At 38.7% G+C, this 24,261-nt stretch overlaps 1 protein-coding gene across 3 annotated transcripts in view; it reads left to right on the forward strand.

Annotated features, from left to right (window-relative positions):
• tax1bp1a (Tax1 (human T-cell leukemia virus type I) binding protein 1a) overlaps positions 1 to 24,261 on the forward strand; it is a 37,582-nt gene that overhangs the window by 8,874 nt on the left and 4,447 nt on the right. For all 3 annotated transcript variants that reach the window (XM_066673705.1, XM_066673707.1, XM_066673706.1), the window contains exons 3-16: positions 1,691 to 1,793; positions 3,075 to 3,265; positions 3,882 to 3,989; positions 8,981 to 9,099; positions 10,180 to 10,270; positions 10,962 to 11,117; positions 11,817 to 12,056; positions 12,233 to 12,415; positions 13,234 to 13,309; positions 13,395 to 13,624; positions 16,812 to 16,898; positions 18,569 to 18,749; positions 19,793 to 19,944; positions 22,581 to 22,666. In XM_066673705.1, the coding sequence (XP_066529802.1) occupies positions 1,691 to 1,793; positions 3,075 to 3,265; positions 3,882 to 3,989; positions 8,981 to 9,099; positions 10,180 to 10,270; positions 10,962 to 11,117; positions 11,817 to 12,056; positions 12,233 to 12,415; positions 13,234 to 13,309; positions 13,395 to 13,624; positions 16,812 to 16,898; positions 18,569 to 18,749; positions 19,793 to 19,944; positions 22,581 to 22,666 (2,003 nt within the window). The remainder of the gene's footprint in view (positions 1 to 1,690; positions 1,794 to 3,074; positions 3,266 to 3,881; positions 3,990 to 8,980; positions 9,100 to 10,179; positions 10,271 to 10,961; positions 11,118 to 11,816; positions 12,057 to 12,232; positions 12,416 to 13,233; positions 13,310 to 13,394; positions 13,625 to 16,811; positions 16,899 to 18,568; positions 18,750 to 19,792; positions 19,945 to 22,580; positions 22,667 to 24,261) is intronic.

The raw sequence follows: 24,261 nt of genomic DNA on the forward strand, positions 1-24,261 counted from the left end.
TGGTTATTTACGCTTCGGATTTTTCAGTGTTCCAGATGAAAGCTGAAAGTTTTCCATGGAGTAAGTTATAGTCGTGATATATTGTCATCAGTGTGATGTGGGGTTCTGCTTTTCCTGTATTTATGCTGGTACTTTTTTCCTCTCCTTCTCTCTCTCTCTCTCTCTCTGTGTGTGTGTGGAGTTTTGAAGTGTAATCTTATGTGACATTTTCATGATGGAGGGATGGGTTTTGTGACAGAATTTCTACTTTCACTCTGTCATTTTTTACTGAGTGTTAATCCCAAAAGTAATCTTTCGATTGCTGAACACACACACACACACACACACACACGCTCTCTTCAGGCAAATTTGTTGACATTTACTTTTTTGGGAATTAAATATTTGAAGTAATAATGCATTCCTTATTTGTTCTGTAACTGACACACACACACACACGGACACACACGGACACATACAGGCACTCACAGAAGAGATGCCGCTCTTCTGGAGTTGATTAACATAAGAGTAAAGGAAGATGAAGGTTTCCAAGCATCTGTTATGTGCCCATCACAATATTTACAACCTGTAAAACAATATGATTAAACACTTCCTAATAAAACCACAACCACAGTCTCAGCTTGTCTGCACGTGATAGTGTTGATATACGGCATGATAATATTAATATGGTTTAAATTGCCTGTATAACGGTGTATTTCTCTCACTTTCACATGTAATTACTTTTACTGTAGAGTAATGGATTTGTTTATATAATTGCTGTAAATGTTTGTTTTTTTTCTAATCATGACTGTATTCCAAAATAACTGCAATCAGCTGCCAGAAGAGCTCCGATATGCCCTAAATTTGCCCATATTTAAGGCCAAAATAAAAAGATCTTTTTTTCCCATAAACCTTCAGCATTTAAGAAGTAATGAACTTGCCTTTTACTTTGAAGTTCTATACTATTATCTATTTATAATTAATTATATCTTTGCAATTTTAATGTCATACAACTATAGCTTTTTTCCAATTTATTATGCAGCTTTTTTTTTAAATGTGCTCTTTTAAAACATTGAGGGTAATATATATATATATATATATATATATATATATATATATATATATATATATATATATATATATATATATATACATTTAATTATAAAAATAATTTTTTTTATTTTAGTATGGAATATCAGTTCAAATTATTTAGTTAGAATTTGGAAAAGGTGCACACACTCCATAAAATAATATATAACCCATTATTAAAAAGGCATTTAACTCCAATTTCCAGTCATAGTCATTACCCATTCCACTTGATAGGACCCTGTCCATCATGTACAAAACCACAGCAGGCTGGGAGGTGAGATCAAGCACATCCTTCCTCTGAGACATTGAATGACATCCAGCACTTCTTTTTGAAAACTGATATTAGTATTGATGTTAACCTAGTGCCCGTGGACTGCTCAACACACTTGTAAAAGAACATTAATAGGCAAAATGAGTTGTTAGCTGACAGATGCCTGCAATGGCTAGCTTTGTGCTTGTGATGGGGGAGAGGAACCATTCTACCCACCCTTGGACTGTCAGCCTCAGGGCTGAGACTGTTAAACTATACTGAGTTGAATATTTGAATATGAGCTGTGTCCATTCATCTTAAAACTGTAACGTCTGACTACAAATTCTGTGTATGTTTGTGTGTATGTATGTATAGGTGGGCTGGAGCAGTGCCAGAGATTATTACACGTTCCTGTGGTCTCCCATGCCAGAGAATTACACAGAAGGCTCTACTGTTCACAGAACTCTTGTCTTCCAAGGTACTCACACGTGCAGTGTAGCAATAAACAATTGCTACATACAATCGCAATACAATTATTAAATAATACAAAAAGCAATACAATGTTTACGACCACAAATAATTTGAACAAAGATTCAGATCCTTTATAAACAGCTCACCCAAAGCTAAGTTAACTTTAATTGTGAAAACTTTTTATATTGATTTTCTATCCGTCTGTGTATCTACTGGAAGGAATTTATTTAACCTGTGTTCAAATTACTATTTTAACTAGTGTAACCAATTTAGAGGATTTTTTTTTTCTTTTTCTCACAGAGCTTTTATACTGACAACTTATAGCCTGTATGTAACAGAGGAACATTAGTAAATCTTTCTAACTCAACAAACGCAGCCATTCTTATGTAGGGGACCTACTCTATGGAGCATAAACTGCTTAATATTGGGAGAAAATAGCAATTTGATTACTCTGCAAATAGAAATTGTAATAATTTTAATAAAAAAAATAAATAAATACTGCCTTTTTTTGGTAAAATGACTTCAAGATTCATTCCCAATATATATTTTGAAATAAAACAGATCAAATACGTTCTCTTAAATTGTAGCAGTAACTTATTTTTGTCACTAAATGTAGAACAAAAAATGTTTGAAAACGATTATCAAAAACAATAATGTTTATATGTTTTCTACATAGTGCAAGTTACGTGTGATGAAGCATCAAATTGCTCTGTGATTACCCGATTGTAGATACATAGATTCAGTTTAGATGTCATTGCTTAGTACAAGTACAGGGGCAAGGAAGTGCAGTTAGCATCTACCAGAGATGAGTATAAACAATATATACAGTACTGTGCAGAAGCCCCCCAAGATAATTACATATATTTAAACTAATGTCTTCTCAGCAAGCGTGGTGCTTATATGAAGTTATATATAATCACAGTAAACAACAAAAAAAATTATATAAAAAAAATATATATATATAATTTATTTTAATGTTGGATGTTATTTGTTGTTTGTTTGTTTTTTAGAATACAAACACTTACTGCTCAGATAAATGTCTTTTAAAATCTCATAATCTCTGGTGCCTAAAACTTCTGCACAGTACTGTATAATAGCAGTGTATATATATATATGCTTATTTATATAGTATATTTCTTACTGTATTAAGAACAATATTATAAAGCACACTGTTCCTTAACAGTTGTTTATTCCAATGACTGCTTATTTCAAGACTAAAATGGGCAAAATTAACATTTTCCATGAAGAACATTACTGTGCTACAGTATTATATGTGTTTTGGTCCCAGGATACTATGTTCCGCGGAGCGATGGCGAGTTTTATCAGTTCTGTTATGTCACTCACACCGGGGAAATCAGAGGAGCCAGCACCCCCTTCCAGTTCCGCCCAGCCACACCCACAGTGGAGGAGCTTCTGACCGTGGAGGACGATGGGAACTCTGACATACTGGTGGTGACTACCAAAACGGGACTACTGGAGGTAAACAAACTCTCTCTCTCTCTCACTCTCACACACACACACACACACACACACACACACACACACACACACACACATTGTCGCTGTCATTGTCAAGAGGCTGCTGCCCTTAAATTCAAAAAGTTTTAAAATTGAGCTTGGATTTTAAAATGGTCCAAATCGTACTTGGTGTGGAATCCCTTTAAATGAACTTGCATATGAAATATAATACAGAAAAATGTATATAGGGCCAGTACATATTCCAAAACATTTGCCTAAGGTTTTTCATAAAAACAATGAAAAAGATTCTATGTGACTAGAATTTTCACTTTCTACCTGGTAATTATGTGAAAGACTTAAGGAAATCTATTTGTAAGCCTATGTTGTTTAGGCTTGTTTGCTTTGCTCAAAGATGTTGACGTGTATTTGATCAATTTAACGGGACAAAAGGTTTATTGTTTTTGTTATTGCTACAGTTAGAAATGCAGACTTAATAAATACATAGCAATTATTGCCCAATAAAGCAATCTCTGACGAGGCTAATTCATTTTGTGTCATTTTTGTGGAATGTTTGCTTCTTTCTCTCTCTCTCTCTCTCTCTCTCTCTCTCTGTGCGCCTTTCTGTGTGTGTGAGCAGCAGCGTGTGGAGGAGGTTCAGCAGGAATGCAGGGAGCTGCAGAAGGCAGTACGTCTCCTCACACAAGAGAGAGACCAGCTCCAGGAGGAACAGAGACGACACAACCAGGTACAACATCCACACAAACACTGTTTAAACAGCCTATAACACACAAGTGGTCACAAGTTTAAGTTATCTCCACATCAAAGCACTTGACCGTGTGCGTGTCTGAGGGAAGACTCACTGTCTCCAAGTGGAAGGCCCTTTGTCTGCCAGAGAGTGCACACACACAGCACTCCCACAAAGCACTTTACCTTATCAGATAACATACACACGTGTGTGTGTGTGTGTGTGTGTGTGTGTGTGTGTGTGTGTGTGTGTGTGTGTGTGTGTGTGTGTGTGTTTGGGTCTTTTCAGGGCAAAAGTCAATACATTCATTACATTTAATGATGTCATTGCTGTTTGAACCAAACCTTGAATGCCCATTTGGCCATTTTTCATTTCTTATATTATGTTACCAATTTTAAAATTGGATGAAATAATGAAGAATAGACCAATAAAACGTGTCTAATGCTACATTACAAATCGTTTCCAATAACGTTTGTTCAAAGTGGAGAATGATCATGTTCTCCTCTTTAACTATTTTGGAGATTAGTATTTCACAGAATAGTGATGGTGTATTTGAGTAAGTTTTAAAAAAAATGCTAAACATTAGTTAAGCTGTAAATAAAATATGTGTAATACATACTGGATACACGTATTATTTGAAGTGTTCTATTAATGGAATGGAATTCCAAATGTAGATTCAATTAAAATTAAAATAAGCCCATTCTCTGCTATACAGGGTCTTCGATTTTTTTTTATTATTAAATACAACTTATTTATTTCTTTATTTAGTTTTATTTATATATGGGACCCAGTTTAGGCCATTTCTATTGGTCCATTCATCCTGAATTTTTACACCACTGAAATGAAAACTTTTGGATTTTAAAAGAAAATACAAAAGAAAAGAAACCAAGTTACAATGCAGTTAAGTGTTTGTCCCTACAGAGACTGTATATATGACTTTGTGGCATTATATACATACAAGCCTCTGTCTCTGTGTATGTGTGTGTGTGTGGTCTAGATATATATTGCTTTGTGGGGCCCAAAATCTGTTCACCCAGTCACAGTGTGGGAAATTGTCTTCTTTGTGGGTATTAAAATCAGGTCCACATTACATAAGTGATTTAATTTTAAGATGAAGATGTGCTAAGGTTTGGGTTAGGGTTTGATTAGTAGTAGTCAGATTTAGGTTTAGGGTAAGGGTTAAGCTTAGGGTTAGAGATTGGATTGTGGTTTAGTTAGTGTTAGGCTAGTAGTGGTTATGGTTTTAATGAATACTACTCTGTGTGTGTGTGTGTGTGTGTGTGCACAGACCAGTTGCTCACTGACCTCATTTACTTCCTTCAAGTTCCCGTACAGATTTAATGAGTGAGTGTGTAGTGACTGGCTTAGAGAGGGGAGATGTTATATTGGGGGGTCCACTATTGTGACTATGCGGTGTTGACCACAGAGAGGGTAAATATGACGTCGAATCCCGGCACCCACAAACAACCCCCTCGCTCACATCAGCAGATTGGAATGAAGAGCGATGAGGAGCCTGATCCATAAAACAGCTCATCGGAAAAGAGGGCACCTCGCCCAGTTCTGCACACAACTGCACCCGCACGTAACAAAGGGAGGCTAAACATTCCCATACATGTTAGTTTCCGGATGGGATATATACAGCCTGAAAAAGCAAAATGTGTTAAAAAGCCATATCAACCAGAACCCAGCTAAAGTTGGCTTGTTGCTCTCAGACTTCATATTTCCATAAAGGTAATTTACAGAAGAAGGGGTGGGGGGACCTGAATCTAATGCCATATGTTTGCCATATATATATATATATATATATATATATATATATATATATATATATATGTATATCACCTCTGTTAATTTGGAGAGAGAGAGATATCATGGCATTTTCACACAATGTTAAAGGCAACTAGGAATATGCTCTATGTTGCCTTTGCTGGAGTCTCCTTCTTAAGTCCTCTCTCCCTGTGTTACTTGTATTTTCACTAGGAAGTATTCACTAGCATGTATTCATATTCATAAGTCTAAGGCTGTAAAATTCAATAGAGCATTTTACTGAGTAAGTGATGATAAATAAGAGTTCAAAAAAGTCCCAACAGTTTAAATAAAATTAACAGGTCAGTAACACACACAGAAAACCTTAGACCAATAGGAGAATTGAAAATACCTGTTCTCCCTGTCAACTTACACCAATCAGCCAAAATAATAAAATTACCTCTTTATTTCTGACCACACAGCAGCACGTCGTAGTTCTGCAGACTGTAGCCCACCTGTTCCTCTCCATACTTTCTTGACCCCTTTCCCTATTTTCTTCTATGGTCAGGACCCCCCACTGGACCACCACAGAGCAGCCACTGACGTGGTGGTGCTGTTATGGATCAGACACAGCAATGTTGTTGGGAGTTTTTAAACCCTGTGTCCACTCACTCTCCACTCTGTTAGACACACCTACCATGTTGGTCCATCCTGTAGATATAAAGTGAGAGACAGTAGCTAACTGTTGCTGCACAATGTGTTGGGTCATCTTCTAGTCCCTTGTCAATGAGCACAGAACTCCGCCCACAGGACACGGTTGGCTGGACGATTTTTGATTCGTGGGCTATTCCCAGTCTATACTATTCTTCAGCTGCTCTGCTGTGTCTGATCCACTCATACCAGCACCACACACATTAACATCACCTCGTCAGTGGTACTGCAGTGCTGAGAATTGTCCACCACCCAATTCATACCTGTCCTGTGGTGGTCCTGACCGTGGAAGAACAGATTGAAAGAGCTGATGAAGTATGCAGAGCAACAGGAGAACAGTAGTCTGTAATTTTAAAACTGCATAGAGCATCAATATGGTAAGTAGAGCTGATAAAATGGACAGTGAGTGTGGGGTGTCTATCACAATGTACTTTTTACCAATGGCTTTTTTTAAAAAATGGAATAAACCGCTTCAGTTCTGTAATTGCGACAGCCCTATGCACCATTACACAGACCACCACTGCTTTTTTCTTCACTTTTAATGCTTTTTTTTCTCTCTCCCATTCCCTTCTTTCCTTTCTAATCTCTTCCACTTGCCCACACCCTGCTACAATTTTCTTTATTTTCATGTTTTCTCGTCCCCAGGCCTGACCGCGAGTGGCTCCACAGCATATGACTGCTTTCTTTTTTTTGGCTTTAGTGCTTCCTTCTGCATGTTCCACTAAATCACACTCACGCAAGCCTCCAGACTGATGAAGCAGGATGTGAGTGCGGCAGTGTGGCAGTCTTAGAGTGCCCCCTAGTGTCCCCAGTGTGCTTCAGTGTCTGTTTTGTGGAAGTGTGTCCATCTAAATGGGCTAATAATATCTGATATAAAGCATTAACACTCCCATAATAGTCCTTCACGCTGCAGCCAGACACACACACCTTATCGTATGCCAAAAATAAAGTGTGTTTATGGGTGTGTGTGAACATATCATATTTGAGACTGTTCGCTTTGGCCAATGAATCCAGTTTCTCTTTATCATGTGAGCATAAGAGCATTTTGTGGCTGCTAATTTTACAACTACACTTTTTATATGCTCTTTATAGTATGCCTGTGTAGCAATGCTGAAACTTCATCGGCCATAAAACACCACCAGTCACTAAACGCCTAGAGGAGAGTGAGAGAGAGAAAGTGTGTGTGTGCGTGATGTCAGATCCAGATGTTGCCGTGATTTATAGTGAATGGCTCCTGAATATGAGCATGTTCGAACAGAAGTGAAATCAAAGCTATACTACGTTCTTCCCAACATTAAAAAAACGGAAGGGTTTACAGCATCAGCACACACTCTCCATACTATTCCAACAGGACTTGTTTAACATGGAAAGGTGGGGTACTGGACCAGAGTGACCACAGGTCTTAAACACATTTTATACTAATAAAACGCATTGTAAAGTATTAAATTCTCTTAAATCCACTGTGACTTTTAATCACTTTACCATGTGAATTTCTTTAATCCAGACCTAAGAATTATTAATTCCACTATGCACAGTTTGTTCAGTAGAAAAACAATAAAACGATGACTATTCTCACTTGATCGTGAAATCTAGGCTCGTAATTAGGAGCATCAGTACAAACCTAGATAGATATTTCTTACACTATTTCCACAAAATTAAATGAAAAATCCCCGTTAGATTTTCACATGCAGAGCAGTAAGCTCAGAAAATCTATGTGTTTACTTAGAAAGAGTATATTTTCACTGTTGGTGTGTATTTCCATCACACGTTTGGTCTTAAATCAAACTTGTTTAGACCTGTAAACACCAGAGATTCCTTAGTGATTTTATTCCTGTCCAAATCTGTCACATCAATCATTTTTACACACTGCACATTCCCATGTCATTAAAGATTCCAATGTCTTTTACCTACTTTAAAACAATCCATAGACATAATTCCAGGTTATAATAACCTCTTGTGGATTTCCATGCCAGTATTACAGTGTTCTTATGGAATATTGAGGAAAAAGCATTTTGTGGCTGTCTGAGGGGAAAAAATTTCAAAATTGGAAGACACTAGAAACATTTGAATAAACCTCATGATTATTATTGTTATTATTATTATTATTTGTGTGTGCAAAATTTTGGGAACACATCTATAATTTAATTTTTTTAATTAAAAAATTCTCACAGACACGACTCACAGAAAAACTGTAAAAACATCTGTAAAAAGCTCTTTTTAATGGTTCACCATGTATGGGGGAAAAAAACCTCATTCTATGTTAATTTATCTCATTGATTGTTGCTTGTTTCTGACTAAGTTGCACATTTGTGTCACCTGGGAGTTTTTAAAATTAGTAATAGTTCAGACCTAATTACAGCCTGTTTAGAAGATGGGTGGTTAATCTACATACATTCATCTGTTGCATACTTGGCGTTGGATGATTTTTTGTGGATGTGGTGGAGTAATGAGGTAAATGTTTGTGAATGAAGCTGTAGAAGGTGTGTGATGATTGGTGGACCTGTTTGACTGACGGTGACTCTGGCCTATGGCAGGAGCTGCAGCAGGGGCTGAGAGAGCAGAGGGAAGAAGCGCAGGCCCGAGTGAGGCAGCTGGAGCAGGACCTGCTAGGAGTCACTCAGAGAGCTGTGCTTAAAGAAACTGAACTCGACTGGTAGGAAACACACACACACACACGGACACTTTCAAAAACGTAACAAATATAAAATGTATGCTCCTGTGTACATACATACAGTTTTGTGTAAGGACAGCTGTCCCTGTGATGGTACCTTTCTCTGTGCCAGGACCCTCAGTACTACATATCAATACTTGAATTTAGGGAACATATCGTAACATATTTTACTTTAATTGTACATTTTTAACTTGAATTGATTTCATAAATCCCATTTCAACTCCAGCTTTTTGTTTTTCTATTTAAAACATACTTAATATGGAAACATACAGGACACATGTTTTTCTGAGAGTGCACCTACAAACTCTGGATTAATTGATGGATTCTTTTATGGCCATACAACATGTTGGTGGTAATTGTATCTGGTGCCACAAGATGTAATGCAGCTTTGTAAGACACAATAAATGCAATGCAATGCAAGTACAATGAACGGTTTACAATACAACATTAAATATAGAGTAGAGCAATCATGGAATGTTGTACAGTAATCTGTGCATTCTTACAAAGGCTATCTGTACTGTTATACACTACTGAAGTAGGTAAAACATGTAATATCAGGTGTTATGCTGTTCAAACCCTGCACAAATGCTGCATATTTCTTATATCTGTTCTTTTATCTGCTCTTGTTCTATATATTTTCACTGTCCAAAGAATAAAATATATCTCCAAAATAGCAACTTTACCGGAGAATGAACAAACCTTCTTAACTTTTATTGGCAGTCTGTGTAAAAAGATTTTGGAGATATTCTATTGGTTAATTTATCATGAAATTAGCTGCTGTCTTCAAAAACTAAAATTTGAGAATTTTATTTAATTTTTTTTTTACTTGGAGAGAAAATTACTACAATTAATTAAATAAAAATGACGTGTTTATTTACAATCTTATTACAATCTTATTGTTTGTACTTGTCTTACTCATCAGTGTGTTACCTTTGTGCACTTAGAAAAACTTGAACCTGACAAAATAAAATACGTCAGTAGTACAAAATCCAAGGTATATACATTTGATTATTAATCTGAGTATTTACTATATGTGTGTGTGTGTGTGTGTGTGTTGTGAAGTCTGAGAGACAGGTTGCAGAAGGTGATCATGGAGAGGGACAGTGTGCAGACTCAGCTCAAGAACGAACGAGATGAAAGAGAACTATACAAAGTGAGTGGCCGTGTGTGTGTGTGTAGAGGGTTTTGAAAAACATATTCAAGAATTAAGAGGGTTTTTTTAATAGATTATTGTGTATATATGCATGTTTTGGGTGTCGGGGACATGCACATTTTTCCTTTGGGTCTAAGCTTCTTTTCTGGCTGAGAAAAAAATGATTTTCCTATTTATGTTATCATTAACAGTAAGTGTGAATATTGTGCCCTGTGGAACACAGCAATATTCCAAAGTTGATTTGCCATATGGTTATTTTCCTCTGAATATCACCAATTCCTCTGATATCCAGCATGATTCCGTTTTCGACTGCCAGATGAACTCATACTTCACGCCTGATGATCTTCTAATTATGGGCTTTTGAATATTTGGTGTATTTTAATATTTTCTGAATCATACCAAAATAAAAGTATCAATTCATGGCAAGCGGTGTTTGAGATTAATTTAATTAAGGTATATAATAGATGTAAAATAAATAAGTTTTCACAGACTTCATAATGAAATTAGAAAATGCTCAAACATTATGCACCTCTGTTTACAGCTTGACAAAGCACATGCTGCTTAATTCTGTTTATATTGTGTTAGTGTTCTGTTGTTGCCAACTGTGTGTGTGTTGGCTTCTGACTTCATGTACACATGTCTGTTATTATGATGTGTACCTGTGTGTGTGTGTGTGTGTGTGTGTGTGTAGTCACATGTACGCAGTGCAGAGCTGGAGAACACAAAGCTGAGTGCAGAGCTGCAGATGCTGAAGGCTGTGGAGCTGAACAGAGAGGTCACCATCGCACAGTATCAGGAGGAGATCCACAGACTCCGCACCGAGAGAAACTCACACCCAGCAGAAGCAGTACGACACACACATACACACACACAGGCTACAGACTAAGGACAGCATGAGTGATTGTTTCTAGTTTAAATCTAGCTTACACCCATAATCATGGATCATACAGCGTTAATGTATTTATTTGTAATTATACTGAAACTTGTCTGAAATTATATCAAAATTTCAAGTATTAATCAAGTATTTATAATTTATTTATTTAAACAACACTAACTTCAGAATAAAATCCTTGTAGTTAACCACCTCACAACTCCTCAACTCCTTTTATTATTATTTTTTTTTTTTTTTTTTTTTTTTGCAAAGTAGGAACTTGTTGCTCTTTACTTTCTGTCTATTTATTTCTGTTTGTTATGATATCTGTATTAATTTATACACACAATTTGTGTCTTGGTAGAGACATTATATGATTTTCTAAATGAATTAAACTTTAATTAAAAATGACCCATTAATTGAAGTCAATGAAACATTCTCTATAAATGTTAATGTATGTTTTTAATGCACAATTCCTCTTTATACAATGAATAAAATGTTTAATGTAATAGGACCATGATTACCTATTATTTAGGATATTTCTATTAGTTTGTTTGTCAAAGAACTTTTGATAGACCGATCTGTGAAGCTAGCTCTCTATCTTTCTAACTATCAAACCCAGACATGTAATTTAATCAAGGCTGTTTAAATCTTTGCACACATCTGTACGTACAGAATCTGAAGGAGCATCTGCGTCAAACAGAGGAGCAGTTGCAGGCCACTCGGCAGCAGGCGATCATGCTGGGCTCTGAACTAAGAGAAGCGTCCAGTGGGCGCGACCGCTCCATGGCTGAGCTTTACCAGGCACGGCAGGAGGCTGAATCCCTGAGGGTCAGTTTAGCCGAGGCTCAGGAGGAGTGTAAGAAGACCCAGAGCCTTTTGGACAAACTGAAGGGCCAAAACTCATTGGACATGGTAAACACTCGTACATCTTTGGAGCCAATATAAATTCAGGCTGTAGACCTCATCAGTGCTGTGAACAAACACAAATATTATCACTCTTTAAAATAAAATGTTTTAATTCTTTAAAAAAATGAATAAATAGAATAAAAAACATGGCCACCTGTCTTTGCTTAAAATGTGTTATACAGGCCGGAGCTGTGGGAGGAGTGGGTGTGGCTTCTGAGCTGGAGGCGGAGCTCCAGAAGGAGGTGGAGGAACTGAAGTTGAGGCTGCAGATGGCTGCAGAGCACTACAAGGAGAAATACAGAGAGTGCCAACGTCTGCGCAGACAAGTTACAAAACTCAGCCAGCAGCAGGAGACACAACATGGGGTGAGGGAGAGGAAACTGTAGTGCCACCTAGTGACATACAAGACTGACAAATATACAGTGCAGAATCTAACAAACATTAATATTAAACTCTGAGTCACTGCAATGGCACCTTCCCATAAAAGGGACCATAAATGTACCATATTCAGGTTTTGAATTTCTCATTCATTGATTGCATCCCATTTCAGATTTTAATTTTGTTTTCTTTTTTAAAAAAGAAATCTTACAAATATAGTATACAGTGGTGAAACCTTTAAGCGGCACATTTAAATTTTGAGTATGTTTTAAGGCACATTTACATTGTTTGTACTAGTATTGTAGCTTTTGTTTTCTGAGAATGTTTATTGATTAAAATAGAGAACTGTATGTTTGTCTATACTCAGTCCCAGCTGAATATTCATTTAAAAGTTATTCTTCTTCTTCTTTATAATACACAGGACGTTCAATAGGTTCTTGGCATAGGTGTGAAGTTTATGTGGAATGTATTACATTTGTTATAATGTAATGACCCTTAATCTTTATGCATTTGTTAGTTCTAGCAATTAACTTTTTAATCCCCAAAAAAAATATTATTTCCTCATTTATTTATAGCTGTTCATTTATATAAGCTCACTTTATTGTTTTAAACGTTTTCCATTGTTTTAAAGTTATTAAAAACTAATGTTCTCTAAATCTAGCAGTAATAACACTGTACATAAATATTCTACAGAGAATGTTTTATATATATATATATATGTGTGTGTGTATACGTAGAAAACCAACGATGTACAGAAATTAACCAATATATATTTTTCTTTTTCTTCTTTCTTTTGTTGCTCTAGGACTCCAGCAGGAATGATGCCTCTACAGAGACCACTCAAGATCCTAACACACCCAGTCCAGAGTCCCCTGACACAGGTGTGGACACACAGACACATGGAGCAATTGGAACAGTGTTGTGATTATATTTTATGACGCTCAAAGAGGGTCTCATTTCTTCTAGAGGACAAACCTGAAAATCAGGAGTCTTCTGAGGTAAAGAGAGGAGGAGAACGGGAGGAGGGAGAGGGAGAGAAAGTGGAAGAAAATAATGACGAAGAGCGAGAGGAAGGAGAGGACTGCAGTGTGTCAGTGGAAGCAGAGCTTGCTCAAATGGAAGAGAAATGGAGGGAGCAGTGTACCATCAATGACAACCTGAAACTGCTGCTGGCTACCGAAGAGCAGCGCTTTAAGGTACATCCCTCTCACAGGCCCTCGCTCATGCACAGAGGGTCACTAAATAAGCTGAGTACATACTCAGACTTATGGTCTACAAGAGCAGGAACACATGCGTAATTTAACTGCACATACATTTTGTTCAGTAGGACACATACAAAGCACAGTGGAGTGTTCAGTATGTACAATTAGAGGCTGGATAATAATTCAATATTAGTTTGTATCACAATATAAAATACTGCAATAACAATGATATGGTTTTTAAAACATATTTTCAATATTTCAATATATATTTACAGCATCTGTCACTGACTGATGGTCATTACAGGGCACTGCCTTCAGTTCATTGCAATCAGTTTTAAAGGTTATCATTATTATTCAGATATTAATATCGACAGAACAATAGGCTTATGTTTGAAAATGATGTCATGTTTCTTGTTTGTTTTTGGCAGATTTTCTGTGGCAATATTTTGTTCACCTCAATATCAGGGTGATGCCGCAACGACCGAATTTAAGAAATATATTGTGATATAATTTTGGCCATATCATCCAGCCCATTGTGTAGTATTATGTACTTATTGTCATTTATTTCAGCCAGTACAGTATAACACCAATATTACACTGACCCAGTCAATGTGGAAATGAAGGTTTGGATATGATAAACTGAGAATGAAAAGCAAATATCTAAAATAACATTTAAGGTGAAAGGGCAAAAATTAGTAAAGAATATAACATCAGTTTCAACTAGTGATACACTTAACACACACACACACATCTCAGACAGAGCTGTGTTGGGTTGGTCCCAGGTCAGTCTTCCCGACTCACTCTGATATCAAGTTTCTGTGAGGTTTGTGTGTGTCTGTGTATGAGAAATATATATATATATATATATATATATATATATATATATATATATATATATATATATATATATATATATATATATATTAAAAAGAGATGGAGAGAAAGAGGGAGGGAGCCATAAAACTGTGTTGACTGAGTGGAGAAGAGATGGAGTTGTAAAGGGCTTCCCTTGTCTGAGTATTTAGACAAAGCTGGAGACACCATCAAAGGCGAGAGTGCTTTATTTATAGCCCGTTTAAACACACACACACATACACACACTGTGCTTTATGAGTGTTTACTAGAAGACAGGGTAAGAAACTTGAGTCCAACCATTTCATCAGTGTTCTTCACCCAAACGCGCGCGCACACACATACACACAGCCATAACTCAGAGAGAGAGGGATCAGTGTGCAGTAAATGGAGGTTATAGTCTCTTTTTTACTTTAAGGATGAGACAGCTTTACTCATGTAAACTAAAGAAAGAGGTCAGCATCACCTTCTGCATCAGTCGCTGTCAGTTTCATTTACAAACATACACATACGTACACACACACTTCTAGAAAAGCTGGGAAATCTTTTGAAAATTGCAGTGAATACCGTGATTCGTAACTTTTGTTCAACTGGCAAATGTAAAAGGAATGTATCGCCACTGTTTTGACCGAGAGGATCTCCAAACCATTCAAAAAGTATATTTCTTGATGAAAGAAGGCAAAGAATTTAGATTTATTGTGCCTAATAATGTGGGAAAGATTCAGGAAATCCAGAGAAATTACAATTGGAAGGAATCATTTGTCAAGGAGGTATATTTTGGATTTTAGAGACATACACAGTGCCTTTGCCTCGCCAGGAAATGGTGCCTTTTGCCTGTGTATGTGTGCTTGACTCATCTGCCTGCAGTTCAGATCTGTCTCCTGTGGTGCATCAGGAGACAAATGAGACATCTACTGCTACAGACTGCTGAGCCTCTGAAGCCTTATATAAAGCAAGAATGGGAGAAACATCAATAATAAGTATCCTCAGTCCTGAATAAAACGTTTAAATATAAAAGGTGTAAATACAAACGCTGTGTTTTACAAAATATAATAAACAGATACAGGTTGTTCCTGTACCACTGTGAAAAGTGAAAACATTGGAAATATTTTTACATTTTTATATTCAGGTAAATACATTCCTTTCCAGAAACAAGGTTTGCACAATTACACATCTGTTACATAGTCACACACTCCTGCATTCATGCAACCACCATCAAGAATAGTTCATTCATACACAGGGTAAGATGTAAAATATCCTACATATGTAAAAATATTCAGCCCTTGTGTATGCAACTCAGCCACTGCGTCAGTAATTCTTCACAGGACTCATCGTCACCGTTGCTCGTCAGTGTTTTGCTAAATTAAGCCTATGACACCTCAGGAAGGCTCAACAGTGAAGTCTGACGTCCCAGACCCACCCCCCTCCAAGCTTCCACCCTACCCTCCCCTTAACCATAGCAACCGTAAATCCACACTGGCCTCCCTGGTGACTAAGGCTGTACCTACCCCCACTGGCACCGTTAATGCATGCTGACTGCAACAAGTTCCATGATAACTTTATGTAATATATTCCTGGAAGCTGCAATAATGCAACACAGTACCCAGACTCACCTGTGTTGTCCTCCTTGTACCTATAACCAGTATGTTTCCCCAATTACTCTGTGATCTCTTTATACACAACCACTGCCTAGTTTCAGCTGTTTCTGGTAACAACTAATGAATCTAACAATATTTATGAAATTGACTATTTATTTGTTTTTACATTTTGTTTTCCCTGTGAAGTGTAACGCTCCTCAGATTAAAAAAAATGTGCACCATAGAGTGGGTCCATCACATGGTGTCCATGTTTAAAATACTGTAGGTTTAGTAGAGAATCTCCATATATCCAGGAAATGCAGTGTCAGTATCATATGTTGAATAACATAAGAAGTAAGTAAAGCTGCAGAACGAAAACTTGTTTTTTCTGTGTAATGGTGAATTTTAATTTTAAAATACCAGCCGCCCTTGACCCTGTGCTAGAAGCGTGTGATGAATGGATCAACAAAATGGATCAATGCAATATGTTAATTATTCAACATTAGGATTTTTTTTCCTGTTTCCATTTGGTGGACTTGTCCCAACAGTAACCGTGTGGGTATGGGGTGTTGTAGTGGTCAGCAGATACCTTCTAAATGCTAAATTCTTGCGGTACATGACTAATAGGAATAACCTCCAAACCGCTGTCTGTGATATTTATGCATAAGCCAATTTAATCCTGCTTTTTTTCCAGTGACTACTTTAACACATAAATCCTTTTTATGACTTTATATATTTCTGTGTCTCCATAGGCTCAGCTGGCTGAGAAGGATAGAGAAGTGTCTTCACTCAGGGAGAGTCTAGCTGATGTGACCAGAGAGAAGGAAAGGCTGGAGGAGGCAAGCCCTTTCCTTCATAAACCTGTTCTAGCACATACTAGAATGAAGTCTAGAATAAATTTGAGCCATAAAACATCTCCGTCAACTATAAGATGCATCTATTTCATGCTTTTAATCCTCTGAGATACACTCACAGATTGGGTTGGCCATTTGTAATGGTGTCCACTGCATTTGCTGTGATCCAAAAGGCTACTGTTAGAGTCTTTAGCTAGAAATGATGAAAGTTAATGAGGATCTTTTTGTATCATCAGTACTTTTATTAGGCTCTGCAATTAAGACATTCGAGGCAGGCTGAGTGCGAATGGCCTGGCGTAGCTGGTAGTAACTAAATGCCACCGCCAGCTCCCTGATTACCCATCAGCACTTGTGTTAAATGTTAAACGTGGGAATAATTCCTCTAATCGTGACCCTCAGTTCTCAGGTCAAAGAGGGGAGCGAGAGAAAAGAGCAAAAGAAAGACAGAGGCCATACTGTGCCAGAGCTATTTAAAGATGGGGAATGTTTCATCCGTATAAATATAATCAGTTCCTCTCGCAGGGCCTAAGAGTTAGCTTCCTTTGTTTAGACTTCAATGGTAACTGCTTCTCAGTAAGGACTTTGCACAAGTATAAGGATTTGTATCCATGGTAAAGTAATGACTGAGTTTTATTGTATATACATACATACATCCACTGACCATACAGGTGCATTTTGTAGTACTACAATTACAGACTGTAGTCCACCTGTTTCTCTGCATACTTTCTTATCCCCGTTTTACCCTGCTCTTCAGTGGTCAGAAGGACAGGACCACCACAGAGTAGGTTTTATTTGGGTGGTGGATCATTCACAGCACTGCAGTGACACGTGGTGACGTGCTGGTGGTGTGTTAGTGTGTGTTGTGCTGGTACAAGTGGATCAGACACAGCAGTGCTGCTGGAGTTTTTAAACCCTCACTGTCCACTCTGTTGGACACACCTACCTTGTTTGGTCCACCTTGTAGATGTAAAGTCAGAGACAGTAGCTCATCTGTTGCTGCACAGTTGCGTTGGTCTTCCTCTAGTCCTCCATCAGTGGACGCAGGACGCTGTCGGCTGGATATTTTTGGTTGGTAAATTATGCTAAAACTCTAGCAGCACTGCTGTGTCAGATCCACTCGTACTAGCATAGCTGACTTTTGCAGCAATTCCATCAAGCAAAAAAAAAATGTATTCTCTCTCCCAGTCATGCACAATGCTAGCAGCGTGAGGACATGCGTATGCTTCCTCTGAGACTTGAGAAGACGTAACTCAGCGCTACAGGACAGCTCAACATTCTTGGATGAGAACCCTAGCTGTCTGGATTTTTTTATGCTAGCAAACAGTTGTCCACACTGTCTAGCATTGTGCTTTTTATGAAGGAAGAAGTAGGGCCATCCTACCCACCATGAGAGTCCGGTCTGCTATCTTGAATGGCATGGCTAAGTGGACAATGCTCACCCCCCCCCCTCCCCCAAGCGAAAGGGTCCTTTGGAATTAAAGTATTTGAAAACTTCTGCTCTAGCTTGTCTAGGTTTTCTTGCCAAGAATGCAACTGTTATCTTTCCCATATTACCATGGTGACTGTTGTAGTTATGTTTACGAAGCAAATGTTTCCTCCCAAACTCCTTCAAACACATTGCTCAGCAGTACTCCGGCCATGTTTATCTCTCTCAGGAGCTGCGCTCATGTGTGGGCAGAGAGGAAGGAGCTGGAAGCCAGGGGTCGGAGGTCAGGGAGCCTGTGGTGCTGCGGTATCCTCTGCCATACCCTCAGGACCCACCCCCACTTCCACTGGTGCCCCAGCAACCTGCAGAGCTGCAGTATGGAAACCCTTACTCTGAACAGCAGACACGCGGTGAGTGCTGATTCCGTCCGGAAAAGTGTAGCTTCAAAAGAGGCAACAAGGTTCCAGGGATATCTGGGTCCCATACACAGCTGTATTCAATGTTCAAGAGTTTTAGAGTCGTATGCGCAGTAAAACTGTAAGGCTGGTACACTGAACAGTGACATTCTTAGTCTCATTTCCTGCAATATAATTGATTAAAATATGTGCTATAACGACATTGGAGAGTATATGGTTGAGCATAAAGTACTCATTCAAATGTAGCATTTACGATGAGCAGTAAGGTGTTTTAATTTTCCTTCTCCTGATTTCTTCCTTTTTGCATATTAGTGATATTTAATCACAGTTTCAGATTCATAAACTAAGCTCAAATTAATTAATTAATTAATTCATTATCTGTAAGCGCTTATCCAGTTCAGGGTCTTGGTGGGACCGGAGCCTACCTGGAATCATTGGGTGCAAGGCACACACCCTGTAGGTGGCGCCAGTCCTTCACAGGGCAACACACACACACACACACAGTTTTACTCACACATTCACTCCTACGGACACGTTTGAGTCACCAATCCACATACAAACGTGTGTTTTTCGAACGTGGGAGGAAACTGGCGCCCCCGGAGGAAACCCATGCAAACACAGGGAGAACACACCAAACCCCTCACAGACAGCTCGAATGCCTGGAGCTGTTGCTCCACTACCACTATTGCGACACTACCTGTTGCGCCTCCGTGCCTACGAAATTCTAATTCAAATATTACAGTTAAATGTGTTTTTTATTACTATTATCATATATATGCATTTGCATTTTAGAAAGTTAATAAACATTGCACAATTTAGCTAATAGCCAGTTTTCGGAAAAAAAAATATTTGAATTAGAATTTTGGAGTGACCAAGCCAGAGTGCCGATGTAATTCTAGCTGATAAAGCCTGCTCATCTGAAGGTCCAAACCTTTGTGACCCAAATTTAATAGTGTAACTTAACAGAAAGACTTCTCTAATCTTGCAAATTCTGCTGTGCATTACAAAAGTTTTTTATCTGCGTATCCTGCTTTTAGATGGTGCAGATGGGGCATTATCTCCAGAGCAGACATGTCGCCCTCCTCCAGTAGCTCCACCCCCTTGGGTGGGGCCTGTAGTCTGCAGTCAGCCGTCCCGGAGTCTAAGCCCTCCCGATGGTCTGGAGAACCCTGCTGAGGAAAGGCCCAGTGTAAGAGCAACACATACAACTATTACTCATATATCTACCCCTAACCACTAAAAATTATTGCATGTGAAGATCTGGACACCCCTTCACACATTCTGTAAAGGAACAATCATGGCTTTTAAAGCACTAGGATGCTTCAATGACCTATGAAGAATAGTGCCACTGTCGTTGCTAGTGTGGGGTCTGCACTACAGAAACTACACTATGTATCTATGGAGGGTAATAAACCACTCCTTCCCTTCTTCTCTTCCCCCTTGATTTCTGGACAGTGCTGTAAAAGTGAATTACACTCTGCAGAGGGAGTCCAGGAGCAAAAATACCTAGTGTTCCTTAAAAGGAGATATGGTCCAGTTTTTTCCAATGATAATTCATGTTATAAAACGGTCAGTATACTGACCCCCAGTGGCCTGGATGTGTCAGAGTTACACATAAACATACCTGCCCCCCTGTGAAGTATAATCTGGCTCTTTCAGGGACCACAACACATTTTTATTTTATTTTATTTTTTTTTGTCATTTGATTGGGAAATTATATAAATAAATAATGTATAATGAAACATATGTATATCTTGTAAGGTAATTTTTAGTGATTCAAAATAATGAAAATTTTGTTCAGTGTTAAATTAAACAGTGAAAATCAACTAAACAAGTCAATTTTGTATATAACTGTACAATATAATTGTATAATATTGGATTTAGGAGACTTGCAGTATTTTTACTTTCCCTAGCTCTTTCTTTCCTTCTTTCGGTCTCTTTTCCCACTGCTTTCCTTCCTCTCTCCCACCAGCTAGACACTTCAGGTCAGGGGGGCAGTGCAAGGGTAGGCGATTTGCATAAAAGCACAATTAAGGCTTTTCTTCTGCGGCTCATTAGTGGACTGGAGTGACGAGGGCGGAGGCTTGTTAGCGGCAAGGCTGACGAGGGCGGTGCTAATTGGCTGCGGGTTTTGGCCTGTGTTCCGTAGTGGCACTGCTCTATACTCATCCACTTCTCTTCCACTCTCATTTGCTGCATTAAAAGCCCATTAACCTTTGCAGGGAGCCGGCTGTGTGCAGACAGCCATGCCTTTTAGTGGAAAAAAGTAGGTGTGTGTGTGTGTGTGAGTGAGAGAGAGACTGTTTATAAGAGAACAATGCGTTTTAAAGAGATCTTTATGGGTGTGTCATATTTATGTTTTTTAACATCTCAGAAACAAGGGGCAATTAGATGTTTCTGAAGACCATATATGAACCAGTCAGGTACATGTCGGGGTGACAGTGTGTTAGACATGTCAAAACACAACTATTAACTGACACATTAACAAATGTTTAACAGTTCCTAATGCCATAGGCAGATTTACCATAGAAGCTTTAAAGGAACACTACATAATATTTCTACCTTACAAATTACAGCTTCAAAATCATTGTGATGTTTCATTGAGCTGTAATAGGGAGAAAAGTGCCTCTGCCGTTGCAACTCTAGGTTTAGCACTGCAGAAACTGCACTATGTACCTTTTAGAGGAGGGTAGGAAACCAACCCCCAGCCCCTATCTCTTGGGGAGATCCACAAGAGGAAAAACATAATGTTCCTCTAAACAAGGCTGAGCTATGTAGTTTGTAAACGGTGGTGGTTGGTAAATAGAGGGTGCTAGTGTGCCGCCCCCCACTGGTGGAAATATAATTATTTTACTTTAAAATATAAACATTTTCCTATAATCATTAACTACTTATTTGAAATATAAGTAGATTACGAATGTAAAATATGTTACATATAAAATATCTTGAGAAATGCTAAGCTTCTTTTTCTTTAATGTTGCTACTTGGCAGTGTTTTCATTGGTTGCGCTGCAGCACTCTGCAAATCTACCACCACATCATTGCAGAAGCACGGCCAATCAAAAACCACTACTGAGAGGATTAGCACTAATTAGCAACATGAATTTAGCCAATCAGCATTCTCGAATCTAATGCCTCAGTGGCGCTTTGTCAATCGCCCCAAGCAGAGTCATAGGGGAAGGACAACTTTGTTACTGGTGGTCACTCAGGGCACAGTATTTCTGCTGCCTCCAAATTCAATAACCCCTCTGTCTCTCACTCTCACTCTCCTCCAAAAACCTTCAGAGAGGAGAACTTTCGAGAAGAAATTACAGGTCAAAGAGCTTGGTCCAGACACAAACACACACTCACAGAGAGAGAAAGAGCCCAATTTTCTTTGTGTATAGATACAGTATGATCCGGCAACATTCAACATTTTATAAATTCCTAATATTGATTTATTAGTGTCTTTGCTAATGTATCTGAAACAGTTTGTAATGTAAATATTCATATAATGTAATGTACCTTGTATCTGAGCACATTATAGCTGCATTTTCTGATCATTTTGACCGCTATTGTTCTAGCTGATTGGTTTTTAAAGTGAATGAAATATGATTGATTTTCACAGAGCTTTGGTGTCCTACAGTGTGTTAAATTGTATTGGGATGGTGGTTGAAACTGACAGTGTGGCATACACAGCCCCACACAGGATATTTTCCACCAGCCTGTGTTTAACTGCTAGTTTGATTGGTTTTACGCTTCATAATAGGCTTGTCTGTTAATAATTAATTAAGGACAGTGGCCCAGAATGTGCACGTCTAATTTTACTGTATTGTCGTCTTAACAGGGAGGTGATGGTGAGGCCCCTGCACTCTGCGATCATCAAAGTCCAGAATCCAATGAGAACCGCACCAGTTTCTGCTTTGACACTAGGTAACACACACTCAGCTTTAGAGAAGAGATGAACACGAGGAACAAGCTTAATACTTGTTAGGCAATTTGTAAAATGCTATTCAAAATGTGCAAGCTGATTTTTCATTAGCTGTGACACAATACATTACTCACCTGACCCTCTCAGACCTCATCTCTGAATCTTCATGCCCAGGCAATATTTAGGGTGGTCAGTGAATTTCAACCCTTAAGAACCGCCTACTTTCCCAGGGAGGAGTATCTGACTCACAGGGGTACTTTGTGCCATGTGGGAGCAAAGCATTTTCCAAATGGAGCTACAACAAACAGATCAGTGCTTGAAAGCAAGTGGCACGGATGCTGGCAGCAGGACAGGAAATCTTATTTATTATCCAGCCAAACTGCTATAAACTTTATTTCAATCCAGAGAATATAATTAGCTCCAAAGGAGACTCTGAGTGCAGAGCAAGCCAAAGATTGCTGTTGAACAGGAAGAATTTGGGATTTATATATGTACTTTATTTATATATACAGGAGTTGGACAATGAAACTGAAACACCTGGTTTTAGACCACAATAATTTATTAGTATAGTGTAGGGCCTCCTTTTGCAGCCAATACAGCATCAATTCGTCTTGGGAATGACATAAACAAGTCCTGCACAGTGGTCAGAGGGATTTTAAGCCATTCTTCTTGCAGGATAGTGGCCAGGTCACTACGTGATGCTGGTGGAGGGAAATGTTTCCTGACTCGCTCCTCAAAACACCCCAAAGTGGCTCAATAATATTTAGATCTGGTGACTGTGCAGGCCATGGGACATGTTCAACTTCACTTTCATGTTCATCAAACCAATCTTTCACCAGTCTTGCTGTGTGTATTGGTGCATTGTCATCCTGATACACGGCACCGCCTTCAGGACACAATGTTTGAACCATTGGATGCACATGGTCCTCCAGAATGGTTCGGTAGTCCTTGGCAGTGACGCGCCCATCTAGTACAAGTGTTGGGCGAAGGGAATGCCATGATATGGCAGCCCAAACCATCACTGATCCACCCCCATGCTTCACTCTGGGCAGGCAACAGTCTGGATGGTGCGCTTCTTTGGGGCTTCTCCACACCGTAACTCTCCCGGATGTGGGAAAAACAGTAAAGGTGGACTCATCAGAGAACAATACATGTTTCACATTGTCCACAGCCCAAGAGTTGCGCTCCTTGCACCATTGAAACTGACGTTTGGCATTGGCATGAGTGACCAAAGGTTTGGCTATAGCAGCCCGGCCGTGTATATTGACCCTGTGGAGCTCCCGACGGACAGTTCTGGTGGAAACAGGAGAGTTGAGGTGCACATTTAATTCTGCTGTGATTTGGGCAGCCGTGGTTTTATGTATTTTGGATACAATCCGGGTCAGCACCCTTCAGACAGCATCCTCTTGCGTCCACAGTTAATCCTGTTGGATGTGTTTCGTCCTTCTTGGTGGTATACTGACACTACCCTGGATACCGTGGCTCTTGATACATCACGAAGACTTGCTGTCTTGGTCACAGATGCGCCAGTAAGACGTGCACCAACAATTTGTCCTCTTTTGAACTCTGGTATGTCACCCATAATGTTGTGTGCATT

The sequence above is a fragment of the Hoplias malabaricus genome, chromosome 6, assembly GCF_029633855.1.
Source record: "Hoplias malabaricus isolate fHopMal1 chromosome 6, fHopMal1.hap1, whole genome shotgun sequence".
Taxonomy (NCBI): Eukaryota; Metazoa; Chordata; class Actinopteri; order Characiformes; family Erythrinidae; genus Hoplias; species Hoplias malabaricus.